Source organism: Oncorhynchus kisutch, linkage group LG19 (genome assembly GCF_002021735.2).
Source record: "Oncorhynchus kisutch isolate 150728-3 linkage group LG19, Okis_V2, whole genome shotgun sequence".
Taxonomy (NCBI): domain Eukaryota; kingdom Metazoa; phylum Chordata; class Actinopteri; order Salmoniformes; family Salmonidae; genus Oncorhynchus; species Oncorhynchus kisutch.
The window spans coordinates 6,675,864-6,692,368 of record NC_034192.2 but is presented as its reverse complement, the minus strand read 5'-3'; the positions used below and the strand labels follow the sequence as shown (position 1 = coordinate 6,692,368).

Genomic DNA, 16,505 nt, shown 5'->3' with positions numbered 1-16,505 from the left:
CACACATCACTCGAGGTGCACTTTCTCGAGATGAGGGCGATGATCAACATCAAGATTAAAACGAGCCCAGTCATTATCGCGCAAATTATTTCAGACTTGACTTGATTTGGATGAGATTCAAGTTAAACACTTCTTGAGAACGTGGTTGAAGTGGTTGAATCAACGTTGTTTCCACATAATATCAACAATAACTAATGTGATGACGTTGAATAAACGTGGAAAACTGATTGGAATTGCAAAAAGTAATTAAGGAAAGGTCCTCTTTTTTTCACCCAACTTTGAACCTAAATCCAATAACATTGTTACATTGATTATTTCACGTTGAATTCACGTTAGTTGACAACTCAATAAAATGTAAATCAAAACTAGACGTTGAAATGGCATGTGCCTAGTAGGTGAGCTCCTTGTAGACCAATTCTCTTGTAGCACGCAATAAAAAAAAATGGTGCTTGACTGCGCACACTTTTTAAGTGTCAGTAGCGATCATTATAGGGCGCACAAAATTGACCAAGTATGCTAAAATCATGCGTTCATACCTGCTGCCCCGCTCCCTTCGCGCCCTCCAAAAGGTTTAAGGTTGCCCTTTAATCCATCGGCACTGCTACAATCCAACCGTGCGTCTGTCCGCGGGCGACATCAGCACAGCCTAGATTTGTGTAGGACGGGTCCAATATTGCTTGACAGTGATAGATATCCGAAAATTAAATCCACGCGCACACAAATGAAACACTGCTCGTTTTCTTGGAACAAATACTTGACTGTAGATTGACAGAGCACAGACAATTATTCAGGAGCTTTCTCGTCCTATTATGCTTTCTGATAGTCAGGGTATTTATTGTCCAATATGTGAATACACTGTGATAGTTTTTTCAGTCTTAACGGAGTGTGATCACACTTGAAGTGAGAGAAAATAAAATAACCTAATAAAATAAATAGTAATAAACTCAAAATTGAAGTTAAATGGTCCCTACTTCTGCCTCAGTTGCGGCACCAGTCTGTATTCCACGGAGTTCCATCAGAGACTGACTGTACGCACCAATTTATCATCATACAAACACCTACCGACCGCTGAGCTCATCACAGACTCGGGAATAACCCATCATAGTGGCACAAGGCCACTAACACAATCCATCGCCACTGGCGTAAACACACTAATAAGCCTACATTGGTTAATCATATCAAAACTACACAAAAATGTCTTTGCTCAGTTTTGCGACCAATGGGATTTTCGATTCATGACATTGAATTGCATCATATCGTTAAATATGATTTTTGAAAGTTGTAAGAGACATGACATTATAGCTTAGGGGTAGTATTTGCATTGGTCTAGTAATGTGTAAGATTGAATTTAACTTTGGCAGATGTGAGCCTTAGGGGACCCAGTTTTGCATAAGTAGATATATTGTATACCTTTAAATTGTCTTATGTGAGAACAGGTGTGGTTGGATCACACAGACTAATTAAAACCTCTTAAAGGCGCAGTGCAGTCAAAAAGTGAATTTCTTGTGTTGTATATATATATATATATATATATATTTCCACACTATGAGCATGGAATAATACTGTGAACTTATGAACATGATGATGAGAAATTGCTCTTTGCTAAATTGCTATTTTTGTTTCTTTTTGACCATTTTAATTGAAAACAAAAACCACAGTGAGGTACGTAATTGTTACCCGGAAAGGATTTGACATTGAGATAATAAAGGCGGCATTGGACCTTTTATTCCTTGTGAACTTCAACAGAGCTGGACTTGGGCTACAGTGCAGTGAACTGTTGGTTTACAGTCAAAAGTGGTGCAGCATTGCCACCATGTGGATTGTTTCAGAATAAATTCCAAACTTGATGTTGGCAGTTATATTTAGCCTACATATCACTTCATTCAATCTTTTCAGGAATGATTGCTAGACTTATGCTTCAGGCAATAAGGTCAGATGCAGTTTAAAGAGGTCAGTCAGCCATACAAATTATTCAAAAATATTTATTCGGTGGTGAAAACGTTCCACACCCCCTCCCATTATTTGCTCAAATTGCAACATTTTCTTATACTTAATGCAGACGTGGGGAAGAAAAATCAACAATATGACATGACAAGCATGAAATGATTGATTTGCTGTGGCAATTCAGGGAAAAGGAATGTCTCATGAGATATACTTTTCACCAGGTCCTTTGAACTCCTTGAATTAAGACAGAAAACTGATAAGATTTGTCTGGAAAGAAAATCTTATGAAGTTTTAAAAGGCAGAGAGACGTCACCTTCAAGTTCCTCTGAGTTTTGGATAGAGTAAATGTCCGGGCGCTCTTGGTTTGAAACGATTGTTCGAGCTGCTTTCCGAAAGGCATCAGCGGCTGTAGTAGTTAATCGCTTTAGCGGACTCCATCTCCCAGAGGCCTCAGCACTCCTCTTTGATGTAGATTTGATCATCTGTGTCCGACTCTATGTGCTCCAGCCTGTCAGTTTGTCCACTCATAATCTCATCTGGGGTTTTCATGAACCTGAACCGCACATACACACAGTGGTTAATCGTTAACTCAAACTGGACAAGTGTGTCTGTGTGTATATATATATATATATATATATATATATATATATATATATATATATATATATATATATATATATATTACTTCAAATAATTATTGGGTTTTAACAAAACCCTACCATACCTGAATAAGAGTCTCTGTCCTGGCTCTTTCCTGATAATGTTCAGTTTGTAGTAGTGTCTCAGTGCTCGCGACATCTTCTCGTACGTCATATTGGTCCTGTTCTGTTACAACCAATGGAACAAGATATAATGTCAACACAGAACTTTAAGAAAACCGGCACTGCGGGAAAATGCCTTTTCCAATCAAACACTGGGGGGTGGAGTTCGTTACCTTGTGGTTCCCCCACAGGCGAGCCAGGCCGTTGGGGTCCATGATGCGGAAGACTTTGGTCTCTGTGTCCTCCCAGCGGATGTAGTTCTCGTACCGGCTGTCTGAGAGGAGCTGGTAGACGTAGTCCCACAGCAGCCTGCAGTCTAGGAACACAAACACGTTAGAGGTGTGACACATTTCAGACAGTACCTGTTAACTTCAACTGTTTTCTAGCCACACTTCCTCCAGAGTTGGTTGAAGCCGTGACCACCCCCCTCTAAGATGAACCCTGAGTAGTTAGGAGTGATAGTTACCTGCTATCCGTCCAATGGGCATTGCCTGCTCCTCTGGTGGCGAGACGGGCACGATGACGTGGTGGTTCCTGTAGAGCGCCTCCTCCTGCTGATGCAGAGTGAGCTGCTGGTGGTGGGCCAGTGCCAGCTGGATGTGGCTCTTCCCCTCACGCCCGTTTTCATGGTGGGCCTGAAGTGGTGGCCCCCCACGGCCATGCCTGAACTCTCCAGCGCCACCTCCTCGCCCTGGGCTAAGCAGCAGGGGGTGCATGATGGCGCTGGGCATGAGCTGGATGACACGAGGGGGGGCAGCGTCCTGGCACCCGGGGCTGCCTGGGCAGGGGGCCTCGCGGGGTGTGGCGCAGCGGCCGTTAGGGGCGGCCGGGGACACTGACAGAGTGTACAAGTCCTCTGGCAGGTGGTGGTTGCTGTCGGGCAGCTGGGAGGACGTCTGGAGGTGGTCCTCGGCACCAGGGCGTGGGTAGTTGGGGTCCAGAGGGGAGAGGCGTGGAGCGGGGTGGTGTGGCGAGCGGGAGCGGTGTCGGAGCTCAATGGTGGGTGGGTGCTGGGTTTGGAGCTCTGTACTGCGTGGTGTCCGCCGTACCGTTTCTGCAATGAAGGGGAAAAGGGGATACCTTGTCAGTTGTACAGCTGAATGCCTGCCTTCAACTGAAATGTGTCTTCCGCATTTAACCCAACCCCTCTGAATCAGACCGGTGCGGGGGACTGCCTTAAATCGACATCCACGTCTTTGGCGCACGGGGAACAGTGGGTTAACTGCCTTGCTCAGGGGCAGAATGACAGATTTTTACTTTGTCTGCTCGGGGATTCGATCCAGCAACCTATCGGTTACTGGCCCAATGCTCTAACCACTTGGCTACCTGCAGCCCCTTGGATATATGTTTCAAAACATATTTACATTATGTCCAGTAGATGTCACTACACACATTTACAAACTTCATCATGTCTCAATGTATGTGGGTGGTAGATTATTAGTGATTAATATGGACTGCCCTCTACTGGGTAGGACATTATAACATGTACAGTACGCATTTACTTAGTGTTTACATGTGAATAGCTAGTATTCTTTGCCTCTAAGCAAGAAAGAAATCTCTTTGCTTCTGCATACCAAAACTAGCATACCGAACAACAAGGAAGTCCTGAGCATCTTAATCGTCTAACGCAATCACTTCCCCTATAAAACATGTAGAGATGAGGAACTGTAGATATTCAACTCCTAGACCAAAGGTTGTTTAAATATAGAAGCATTTCCTTGTGGAGCAGGTTTCACTGTCAACACTCCAACCCCACACCTCTCCTCCCCTTGCTCCTCCTATTTCCATCTATCCATGTCAGGGAAACGAGTCCAAAGTGTAGCACGAAGAAGGTGAAGTCCCTCCTCTTTTCAGGTGGATAGTAAACAGAGACTTAAACACCTCTCTCTAGAGTAGACCATTGAACAACTTGCTACTTTTGTCAGATTCACTTAAAGCATACTTGAGATGCTTTCTCGCAATTGTATTGCTACATGACCAACTGATTTTTGCTAATTATGTGTAATTAATTACTTGAATTGAAGCCACCGTCTAAGATTGTTGAGTAACTCCTGTGAAACAGAAGTCAGATCAGTTGGGTTCTTCAGGGGGAATTACACATGGCAAATTCCCCTAGGCAAGAACAGAATTGCGAAATTCTTCTGGCAGACAAGTTTGATGAATAACAAAATAATATTCTCAGGAAAGTGACGCAATGGTGATGCGTTCAATATTCCACTCCACGGTGGGCCTCAAATGTTGTTGTCTTTCCCCCCCATAGGCTAATAAGTTGATTTCATATTGGTCTGAGAAATGCTTTCCAAGTGAACTGGCTCTCAAAGATCACGTTACAATAATCAACAGCCATCCTAAGGTTATTGAACTCAACGCCACTGCATTCCCCCCATTCAATTCAACGCTTTCCTGTAATCATCGCTCTCCATTCTTCCTTCAGTAGGTGTGATCTCAAGAACACCATCAGGCTGGCGTTCAGTAGGGAGAGTGAAACGCAATGTACAACATGAACTTGTCTGAACACAGATTTGAATTTGCCTTTACAAAGCCCTGTGCTACAGTGTGCACTAATGAACATCACTGACCTTCCAGTTTGTGGTGCTGGAGAGCTCCCTCTGGCAGAGGGTGGAAGGAGTTGCCGGGGAAGTAGGCGGAGGGGTAGGAGGCGTGCGGCTTCCTTTGCTTCAGGATGTGCTGCAGCAGCTCGTACAGGACGTCCCCTGCAGGATACACAGGTCAGTGGTTAGAGGTCAGACGTTACCGTATGAGCCCCTCCAATGGTGCACCCCATAGACAGGGCAGCAGCTGTCAATCAATATCATCAAAAGGATTCAAAAAAGTTTTAAAACATGTTCGGACCAAACAGATGGTAAATGATGCCAACAGATCAAGACACGAGTCATAGTGTTGCTAATGAGTCAGCCTGCCAAGAGACTGTTTCAAGACTTGACATTATTGTCTAGCAACTTCTGCACCACGTCCGTTCTCCTACAAAGCAGCCTACTTGAGGTGGTCATGGACGTGACAGAATCCTAATGGCAAGTCTAGTCATAAACCAACCATGTGACTCACTCCTAGATTCCTGTGTTAAGGCTAGGTTGATTGTGTCAGACGATAAGAAAAAAAGCCTGTAGTATCTTCTACAACAGAGATGGCATTAGCATAACACCATTTAAAAATGGTGTAAAAATTGCATTATTAGGCCACCCTGAAAGATTTAACTCGCTACCTGTATATGAAGGGCTCTGAGAGAGTATTTCCCTCAAAGAGAATCAATAGAATGGAGGGAGTTTTTTCACTTCAATTTGAGAGGCTTCCCGTCAGAACATCAAGGAAATGGTTCTCATAAAGGAAGTGAAGACGCCACAGGCACCCACACTTGCACACATAAACCCCTTTCAGTTCTCCCTTTCTGGCCCTGCTGTTTAACACGGCACTGCAGGGGAAATTCCTGGTGTTAGCAGGTGACGGTTGAGGTCGGTTTGCACTTCCTGATCGGCCGTTTACCCAACCAGTCTCCTACTTCCTCCCCCCAACAATAAAGACAGACAGCAACTCCACTAAGGCAGCTGCTAAATCACCTGATATTGCTAGGCTAAAGGTCTATCAAAGACATTCAGTGAATGCCCTAAACACATGGCCATTATCTTAGGTCAGTGTGCCATTTCTCCAAAGTCATTCCCCCCTCAGTATTAATTATTGTTAAACATGAGCATGTTGTTAGTTATGCGGTCTAATAACATAGCAACCATTTGAATTAATAAGGGCCGTGGGAGGTGGGCGTACCGGAGTGGGGCGAACGGTAGCGGAAGTCCTCCTTGGTGAGGAGGAGCAGGGCCTTGCCGTTCATCTGGAAGCTGCCGCTGGTGTTGGGCCGCAGGGCAAACTCCCTCTCGGCCCAGCGCAACCACTGGCCCACGTCCTCCCTGCTCCAGAACACCGGCTGCAGGCCTGGGGGTGGAGGGAGCGAGGGGGGATAGGAGGGAGAGAGGAGTGGTAGAAGAGAGAGTAAAGTGTTGGGGAGGAGGGAGACCGGGGGGAAGTAAAGGAAGGAGCAAAGGGAGAGAGGGAGGAAGGAGACAGGTGGCAGTAAAAAGGGAAATGAGGGAAGGAGATCAAAGTAAGAGGGATTGATTCAAAGATTATAGTGGAGAGGGGGGGAAGAGAAGGGGGGAGGGTATGAGGTGAGATAAGCAGAGTACAGGAATGGAGGTGTCGAACAAGAAAGATGAAACTTCAGTCATGCGTGCTCACATACAGTGCACGTTCATTTCATATTTGCTTAATGTTTGTCAATATTTGTGAGTTAACCTTGGTAGATTTATTTTGCTAAGGAAAGCCTGTGGCTTTCTCTCAGTCTGTCTAAAACATAGTGTATAACTAACTACATGTGTATTAGAGTAATCTAATGCATAGTGCATAAAAGGCAAGGCCACACTAAGGAATACCAGAGGAAACAGCTCTGACATTGTTCACCCTTCAGGCTCTGAAATATTTTTCACTGCCGTGGGAACTTACGAGAGCAAAACATCTGCACTGATGGGATCGCCCAAACACATTAGTGACTGAGCAATAGCCCAGAAATCAACGCTCACTATAAATGTGTGACCAGGACCATGACTTAGAAAATGTAACCTTGTTCCTTGTAACCTAAGCAATAACAACGTGGTTAAATCAAACCTTCAGGTGCATTCTATACATTCTTTTAGGAAATTGATGTCATAAAAATCACATGACATTTTTCGTTAAACCCACACATGAACAATACAATAGTATTCAAAGGGAAAACAATGGCAGGTGACCGCAGGAATCAGAGAGCAGTGGATGTCTAGAAAGTAAACAGCATGTAATTCATATCAGCTAGAAAGCCTTACCATGGGTTTATACGGCATATTGAGTCAAGTAGTATTGTTTTCCCAGTCTTGCTCATCATTTTGCAATTGAGAGTACGAGATGTTTAGCACATAAATCACTGACAGAAAAGTAATTGTTGTTTGTCAGGAACTGTTTTCTCTGGCATCTGTAGAAGGAGAGTCTCTCCCCAGGAACAGCGTTGGAGAGCCATGATCTAGATGACGTCATTGGGTACTGGGTGGCCTATATTTACATTCATACATGTGTACTAGGCTCTAACCTGTGAACAGATTTACAGTATCGTTGTGCTTCACCACACACACACACACACACACACACACACACACACACACACACACACACACACACACACACACACAGCAAACCACCAGAGTAGCATCCATCACGCCTACACCAGACAAAGAGCAGCAGTTTCTACGTCTCACTTATCGCCAGGCCTCAAACACTTCCTCTTGGAATGGGACGACTGTTATCTTTGGCCGGCGGTGCGCGCAATGTCACTGTCACAGGAATAAATCGGAACCCGTGCGCTGTTTCAGAGCGATCGCTCCCCCCCCACCCGTCAAACAAAGAACGTTTTATACTGGGAACAATCAATATAAAAAGAAACGTCTCTTAGACTGTCAGTTTCCCATTTCTCTCTTCCCTTCCATATTGAGGTAGAGAGGAGAGATTGGCAGGGCTTGTGAAGGGAAAGTTTATCTAGAATATAGCATATGGACATAACTAACCTCAGCAAAAAAAGAAACGTCTCTTTTTCAGGACCCTGTCTTTCAATTTTTTGTTGTTGTAAAAATCCAAATAACTTCACAGATCTTCATTGTAAAGGATTTAAACACTGTTTCCCATGCTTGTTCAATGAACCAGAAACAATTAATGAACATGCACCTGTGGAACGGTCGTTAAGACACTAACAGCTTACAGATGGTAGGCAATTAAGGTCACAGTTATGAAAACTTAGGACACTAAAGAGGCCTTTCTACTGACTCTGAAAAACACCAAAAGAAAGATACCCAGGGTCCCTGCTCATCTGCGTGAACATGCCTTAGGCATTCTGCAAGGAGGCATGAGGACTGCAGATGTGGCCAGGGCAATAAATTGCAATGTCCGTACTATGAGACGCCTAAGACAGCGCTACAGGGAGACAGGACGGACAGCTGATCGTCCTCGCAGTGGCAGACCACGTGTAACAACACCTGCACAGGATCGGTACATCGGAACATCACACCTGCAGGACAGGTACAGGATGGCAACAACAACTGCCCAAGTTACATCAGGAACGCACCATCAGTGCTCAGACAGTCTGCAATAGGCTGAGAGAGGCTGGACTGAGGGTTTGTGGGCCTCACCAGACATCACCGGTAACAACGTCGCCTATGGGCACAAACCCACCGTCGCTGGACCAGACAAGACTGGCAAAGAGTGCTCTTCACTGACGGGTTGCGGTTTTGTCTCACCAGGGGTGATGGTTGGATTTGCGTTTATCGTCGAAGGAATGAGCATTACACTGAGGCCTGTGCTATGGAGCTGGATCGATTTGGAGGTGGAGGGTCCATCATGGTCTGGGGCGGTGTGTCACAGCATCATAGGACTGAGCTTGTTGTCATTGCAGGCAATCTCAACGCTGTGCATTACAGGGAAGACATCCTCCTCCCTCATGTGGTACCCTTCCTGCAGGCTCATCCTGACATGATCCTCCAGCATGACAATGCCACCAGCCTGCTCGTTCTGTGCGTGATTTCCTGCAAGACAGGAATGTCAGTGTTCTGCCATGGCCAGAACACTGAGCCCGGATCTCAATCCCATTGGCCCAACTGGCAAATCGGGTGCAGTCCATGAGGAGGAGATGCACTGCAGTACTAAATGCAGCTGGTGGCCACACCAGATACTGACTGTTACTTTTGATTTTACCCCCCCTTTGTTCAGGGACACATTATTCCATTTATGTTGGTCACATGTCTGTGGAACTTGTTCAGTTTATGTCTCAGTTGTTGAGTCTTGTTTTGTTCATACAAATATTTACATTTGTTAAGTTTTCTGAAAATAAAAGCAGTTGACAGTGAGAGGATATTTTTTTGCTGAGTTTATATAGCCAGTGAACAACTTGATGTGTAATGGAATGTTTTATGCAGCCTATTCCATCACTACACAGGGTCTACTTAGATAGTCTCCACAAACAGTCAAGTCAGAACCAGAGTCTGTGAAAAATACTACAGATTGTCACAGGGGCCATGCATCTGGTTATCTAGCTGAGCTGGATTTTCAATCAGGGGCCAATTGGCCCCCAAAGGGTCACATATGACAAGTAAAGAGCCCTTTTATGAGTAAAGGTGTAAATCATACAACAGTTGGATACCGGTGTTCAAGAATAACATGAGGACTACAGCCCATTGTTTGTAGGGATTTTAGAATGTCCCAATGAAATATGTTTTCATATCCTTTCATTCGAATGCCAGCTCTAGATTTTAGATTGAACAACCGAACAATGCCATTGCCTCCCATGAACAAACACTATCAGTAAGGTAGCACCTAACAAGAGAACAGATCTAATTACCATATGCTCAGCATCCACCAGCTGTGCCACCTACGGGTGACCCCTTAATCACATAACCTTAGTGATGCGTACGGCGTGCAGGGAGGCCCTGGCTGTGAGGTCACTGCCGTGGTATGTTCTCTCCACGGCTGGAGAGAGAGAGAGAGAGAAAGAGAGGGAAGGCACAACGCTGCCAAAACTCCACTGAGATCCGGCCTGCTGGACCCAGCCATCTGCACAGGGCCCAGCGGAGGGTGGGGGGGGGGGGGGCAAACACGCTTGGGCAGGAAGCGATCCAGCATGGGCTCCATTTCAGCACAGGAAACTTCCTACGGTAAGCTTAGGGAGCGACGCTGTGAGGTTTATCAACAGTCAGCAGCAACAGAGAGAGCGGAGAGAGAGAAAAGGATAGAGCAGGGAGGGAGGGGGGGATAGAGAGAGTGATGTGAACCAGAAACAATAATGGAGAAGTGGTAGAAAAAAGAAGACCAACAGGAAGAGAAACGGATATTAAGACGCAGCAGACAAACACATGGTGAGAGAGAGAGGAAAAAGAGAAGCTGAGGCAGCCAGAATAAGATCAGGAGGAAAGAGAATGACAGTGCCTCTTTGATTAGCCCCACATCTTAATGTCCCTCACAGGCTCAGAGCAGTTTCCCCTTTCGCCCAATCCTTTTCACATTTCACTGAAGATTTACTGTTTCAGTGTTCATGACCAAATCAATTTCAGCCCCCCTCTCGTTTCACCATCCGTGTCTTTGTTGGACACCATCTCGGGTTTCTGGTGTGCAGTCTGTTTGTGTATGGGATGAAACACTCTCGAACACGACCGGCGGATCCACCCGAAAGGCCCTTAACTAAACCGTGGGCTACTAATCCTCTCTGATGACACATAATTTTCACTCTGTGGATTTGCAGGCCCCCGCACTCACACAGTGATGCACGCTGTTGCCGGGGAAACTCGGAAGTGCATGGGATGAATGAAGGAGAGAAGGGATGAGATCACTGGTATCTTGTTTCGTCGTTACCCTCCACAACCTCTTTAACTCCTCTCTCAGCAAAACAGAACTTACACAGGGGAAATATGTGTCCATTCTGTAGACCTCTAAAGGTCAGAACAGTAGAGTGTGTGTGTGTGTGTGTGTGTGTGTGTGTGTGTGTGTGTACAGTTTTACCTGTAAATGCTATAGAAGTTGGCAAATGCTTTTGACAGCTAAGGACTTTGGTCAAAAGTATGTTTCCTGAATCAATGCTCTCTATAGTCATTTACCTTTGCTGCAAATGTTTGCTTTCCGTCTTGAATGAAGAGGCGGATATTGTTTTCCATTCTTGATTGAAAATAGCTTTTCTTCATGCAGGGTAGGAGGGAGAAGAGGCCTTTTGACCTTGTGAGTCAGGCATGAGAGTGTAACACCTTACACATTTCCCTTACTCACACCCTCTTCTCTCACCCTCGCCGTTTCTGTCCTTTATCCCCCCTCCTTTCTCTCGCTCCAGGTCAATATGCAAACTACATACATCACCTCATCGGAAACAGTGTGTTCCAAATCCAGCCGGATTGGACTCCATCCAGTCAAAACAAGCATAAAACAGATGACCAATCAAACGCTTGGTTTATGGGCAGGAAGTAGCACAACCTGTTTGATAGTATGTTGTGCATTGGGGGCAAGCTGGCTCATGTACTGTAGTTTGTTTTCAACAAGTTCCTGCCTTCACTGATTCTATTTATGCGTTTTTATAAGAGAAGGCCAACCCTCTTTTAGAAAATGTAGGAACGAGTAGTACTGTACTAATGCTGTACCTAAAAAGCTACACTTATTAATCTTAAATGCATACCTAAAAGCTACCATGCTTTCCTTCTCTTTGGGCAAACAGACCACAGAATGTGTACATGCTAGATTGAGGTTATTGTTCAAACAGACTAAACAGAGCCAGCTATGCCCTTGAGAGCTTAGAGCCATAGAATACCAACCAAGAACTTAGAATAAATGCAACGTTTCATGTTAACAGACCCTTACAGGATTGAAGGTTTCATATATATGACATGTTGCATACGAAATTATGCAAATGTATTAGGAACATACATCAGCCCAGCTAGAGGTTTCAGAGATGTTCAAGTGAATAGCTGTTCTCAGTTTGACCTCATTGTTCAATCCAGAATTATTCTGTACTAAACCACAATGTCATGGATATTAGCATGTCATCTATGCTAATGACATTTGCAGTAGGCGCTTCACTTAAAAATGTAAACTGCCCCTTAGGCCGTTTAAAACCAGAGAAGTTGGTTATATCGATATGAGTTAGAAACATCAATTGTAGGGTCAAAATGATCTACAACGTGTAAATAGGATAATTTTGGTCATGAAGACAGTCTCATCCAAAATGAAGTTCTGTAAATGAGTTTGTTGTGACTTACTGGGGGGTTGGGTATGGATTACGGTCATGCCCACTCACACGAGAGGAGCAGCTGTACTGATTGCGCCCCATCAGCTGCACGCGCTCTATCCAATCATAGCAGCCAGAACCTCCAGACAGTGAAACAGATCTGCCCATTACACAGCATCTCAGACGTGTTTACATAAGACAACTGATCTCGCCAACGTTATGTTGAAATAACCCTTGACCCTAAGCCCTTTATGGAGTGGCCACTTGATTATGTTTGCTAGTGTCAATCACTCGAGTCGGACACTTTTTGGGGGCAAAATGAGACGATCAGAGAGCACTGCTCAATATTCCCAAACCCATTCGCAAGCATCTTGTACTTCCCGCGACCTGTTTTGTAACATGATTCCCTATTAAACACTGCCAGACAGACTCACATTCTGGTAATAGATGGTGAGAAAGTAAAAAAATCTATTAAAATAAATAACAGCACCGAAGCAGACAACTCACCACTGACTTGATAAGATGATTGTGGCCTGGCTGCTCAGTGTGCCTGCTTGCCCCTACTTGCTAGCTTAATTGACAAACAGAGTTGGAACTTTGCTAGCTAGAAAATGATTTGTACACTGATAAACAGTGTGTTGCTTGTGTTTTATTTACAATAGTTTGACAGCTTACAGATGATACTGTAAAGATATTATTGTTCTCAGAAATCAGTCCAGAGCGCGGAGCCAGACTTTCCTGGCTCGATAGACTGTATGCAGTGCAGACTAGTTTTTCATGCAAATGTTTTTACTTAAGAATTACTGCACCAAACACCTTAGCTAGATGCAAAATTGCGCGACTAAGACCTCCTCTGCAAAACCGTCTAAATGAATTAATATTTTGAGGAAGTGGTTGTTGTTGCAACAGTGACTCAGGAGGGACAAACACCTGCCAAGGTACAATAAACCCATTTCTGTGTTTGCAAACATTGTCTCACGAGAGCGATACGCACAAGTTGGTGGCAGAACACGGGGAAGTTCTTACAGAACGCCAGCTTTTGATAGCATTTCACACTACTTTTGGATTTTAAAATGGGCCTTTAAGGCTTGTATGAATGTTTGTGTCATCATCGCAAATCAACTGCATTTTACTTTAAAAACATTTCAACTTCAACCAGTAAAATTACTCTTTGGCTAGCTTTTGCTACAGACTATGTCAATGAGCATTAGCATTCTAGCTAACAACTGAGGCATCCAAAACAGTTATTTTGCAAAGATCACAACCAAATAGTCTTATTGACTGTTCAAGCTATAATCAAAACACAATTGTAAGTGTATGAGAACCCCAAAAAGTTATTTTGTTTAGAAGTAATAACTCTGGTTTGACTTCAGTAGTGGTCTCTAGCATTTCTTATTGAGCAATCTTCAAAACAAAGCCAAAGGAAGTGCAGTCGCCCTTTAAAGGCAGAATGGGTAGCATTAGCAACATAGCGATGTCTTTTAAGCATCAATCTGTCTGGTGGGCTCAGTTTTCTCCCTGCCTGGTTTAGGGTGGGGAACTATGACCCCAACTTTCCTCCTAAACCTCCTTCCTTCCCTGATGGCATGTGGAGTGTTTCAAACAGGAAGAGAAGGGGCTTCTCTCCACTTGGCTGTTGGCATGTGAGAACAGTTTCCCCTTTCAGAGGGAGAAAAGGGAACGAAGGGGGAAAAACAACAACATTTATTCAGGAAGCGCCGTCTGCCCACTCAGGAAATTCCTGAGGATGAGAACGGCTTTCCCCTCTGAAAGGCACTGGGGTACACACAGTCACACATATACAATGACTGCACACACACACAAGACACTCAAATACCCTTCTGTGTGTACTGTACCGTTGATATGCACGCAAACATCTGTACACATACAGAAAGACTCCACAAACTAGTATGCAGGCACACACACACAGTACAATTACTCACAGAGTGACATGTAGACATGCACACACAAGGAGAACGATTAATACACAAGCACACACCAACTCCAACATGCCTGTACACGAAGACAGTCACACACACACACACACACACACACACACACACACACACACACACACACTCAGCCACCCACCCACACACACACACACACAGTAGAAACCCAGCTGTGAGCAAAGCAAACTCAATCTATTGAGAAAGGTTTACAAAGAAAAACAGCAGCAAGCCAAGTATCCAAGACGAGGCTTCTTTCTCTGTCACCCAGCAAGAGATGTCTCATGTTCAATAAGCTTCCATGTTTAATGTAAACTGTACTCTCCATACAAATTCCCATAGACACTCACTCCATATTCTTTGAACTTGTCACAGATGTCTCAATGTTACCTCCCCATCAGTGCCCGCCCGAATTGTCGTGACGTCAGTAAATAGAGTGAATCCCTTATTGCAGTGAGCCTGAATGACACTGCTACGCTTCTTAAGTGTCTGCTAGGCGGGTGACCTTGAGGTTGACACATTGCAAGACAATTAAGTAAACACGATTAATGGAATGGAATTGAGGGTTGAAAAGTCATCCACTTCACTCAAACGCTGACATCTAGTGCAACCAAACAGTATAATCAAGTGTTTTACAGCTATGCTTATTTTTCTTTTCATGTGCATGTTCTATAGTTCAACAATGAGACAGCTAACAGACAGGAAATTGGAGGATTAACGTGAAAATCCACCAATGTGATGGAGAAATGTAACTCTTAACTTCACCACTTCAATAACATTTACCCAGGCAAACCTCTCCCATTCAGAGTGGGGTGGTTTCTAACACTCCTTGCTAAATGGGGTAAAAAGAAGAGAAGACTTCTTTGAGAGTGAGGAGACGGCTACAACTCTCCCCCTGATCTAATCCACTTCCTCCTCAGGAAATGGAGAAGGCGGATTTCTGCCCACACTGCAATTTCCTCTCCCTCTTTTTCCCCCCCGCTTTCATTCTTTCTTTCAGGAAGAGTGATGGCTTTGAGCCAAACAAGGCTCCAATAAGAGGTTTGGGAACTGTAGGCCTACAGGTGAAGGGTAGTTCATATATTTAACAGAGTTAAAGACAGAGTCAACATGTATAAACGAGGGAAATCTTGCCTAATCTAAAGATTCAAACAAAAAGTTGAATTGAAGCCCACGGTCCAGCAGACCACATTCACCACGCCCAGATAAACGGCCCTAACAGACAACCTCAGACCAAAACAGACATGTTAAACGTTCTTCCTTTTTCTATGGCAATACAGAAGGGGAAGTGGAAATGGGGAATTTCCTCTGTATGGTCCACGTGGATAGACACTACAGGTCATTTATTTTAGATATTGAGCTTACCACAAGGTGTGTTAATATACTGGTATAATTTAGGAGTACTGTACCATATCTTTGCCAAACACACCAACAAACCGCCAATATTTAGGTCAATTACCCTCAAAAGTTCCCACGACAAATCATTGTGCACAAACTGGTAGAATTAACGCTGTTTCCACGTCATTTCAATGAAATTGCGTTGAACCAACATGGAATAGACGTTTAATTGATGTCTGTGCCCAGTGGGAAGATTTATATCCAAACTCGCTGAAGAAATACAAAGACGAATCTCACTAGTCTTCAAAGCCCTAAAAGTCATACATGTTAAAAGGTGCCTGGTTAAACATTAATAGTTTTTTACACAGAGCAGGCCCAGTGACTCTACAACTCTATAAACACCCAGTCTATATCCTGGCTGTGATCCAACCCCGCCTGTTGTTTTATTGGCTCAGGCAGTGGCCGGTTGAGACCTGCCGTCAGCTCCACCAGACAGTACACGGTTGTCATGTTCCCTCCTCTCCTTGTCCCTCTTCCTTCCCCACTTTTTTGAGGCCCTTGGGGATTTTACTGGTCTTAAGAATAGGTACAAAAAAACATGGTTTCCACCATTGCTCTCACTTTTCCAACCATTTCAGGTCAATAAACATCTCAAATCGAAGTTTATTCGTCACGTGCACAGGATACAGTGGGTGTAAATGGTACAGTGAAATTCTTACTTGCTGC

General features: G+C 44.3%; 2 protein-coding genes across 4 annotated transcripts in view; both read right to left on the bottom strand.

The window, feature by feature from the left end:
• The window catches only part of LOC109864492 (chemokine-like protein TAFA-2), a 62,575-nt gene extending 61,468 nt beyond the window's left edge, over positions 1-1,107 (bottom strand). Inside the window, exon 1 of the mRNA XM_020452331.2 lies at positions 537-1,107. The gene's annotated coding sequence lies outside the window, so the exon portion shown is untranslated. The remainder of the gene's footprint in view (positions 1-536) is intronic.
• A 600-nt stretch (positions 1,108-1,707) lies between these two features.
• LOC109910311 (transcription factor ETV6) overlaps positions 1,708-16,505 on the bottom strand; it is a 17,640-nt gene continuing 2,842 nt past the window's right edge. For 2 of the 3 annotated variants that reach the window (XM_031797553.1, XM_031797554.1), the window contains exons 3-8: positions 6,486-6,650; positions 5,285-5,419; positions 3,172-3,759; positions 2,879-3,021; positions 2,669-2,769; positions 1,708-2,497 (exon numbers count right to left, since the gene is read on the bottom strand). In XM_031797553.1, coding sequence (XP_031653413.1) covers positions 2,395-2,497; positions 2,669-2,769; positions 2,879-3,021; positions 3,172-3,759; positions 5,285-5,419; positions 6,486-6,650 — 1,235 coding nt within the window. In that variant the 3' untranslated portion in view covers positions 1,708-2,394. The remainder of the gene's footprint in view (positions 2,498-2,668; positions 2,770-2,878; positions 3,022-3,171; positions 3,760-5,284; positions 5,420-6,485; positions 6,651-16,505) is intronic. The other variant, XM_031797555.1, reaches the window with a different exon arrangement.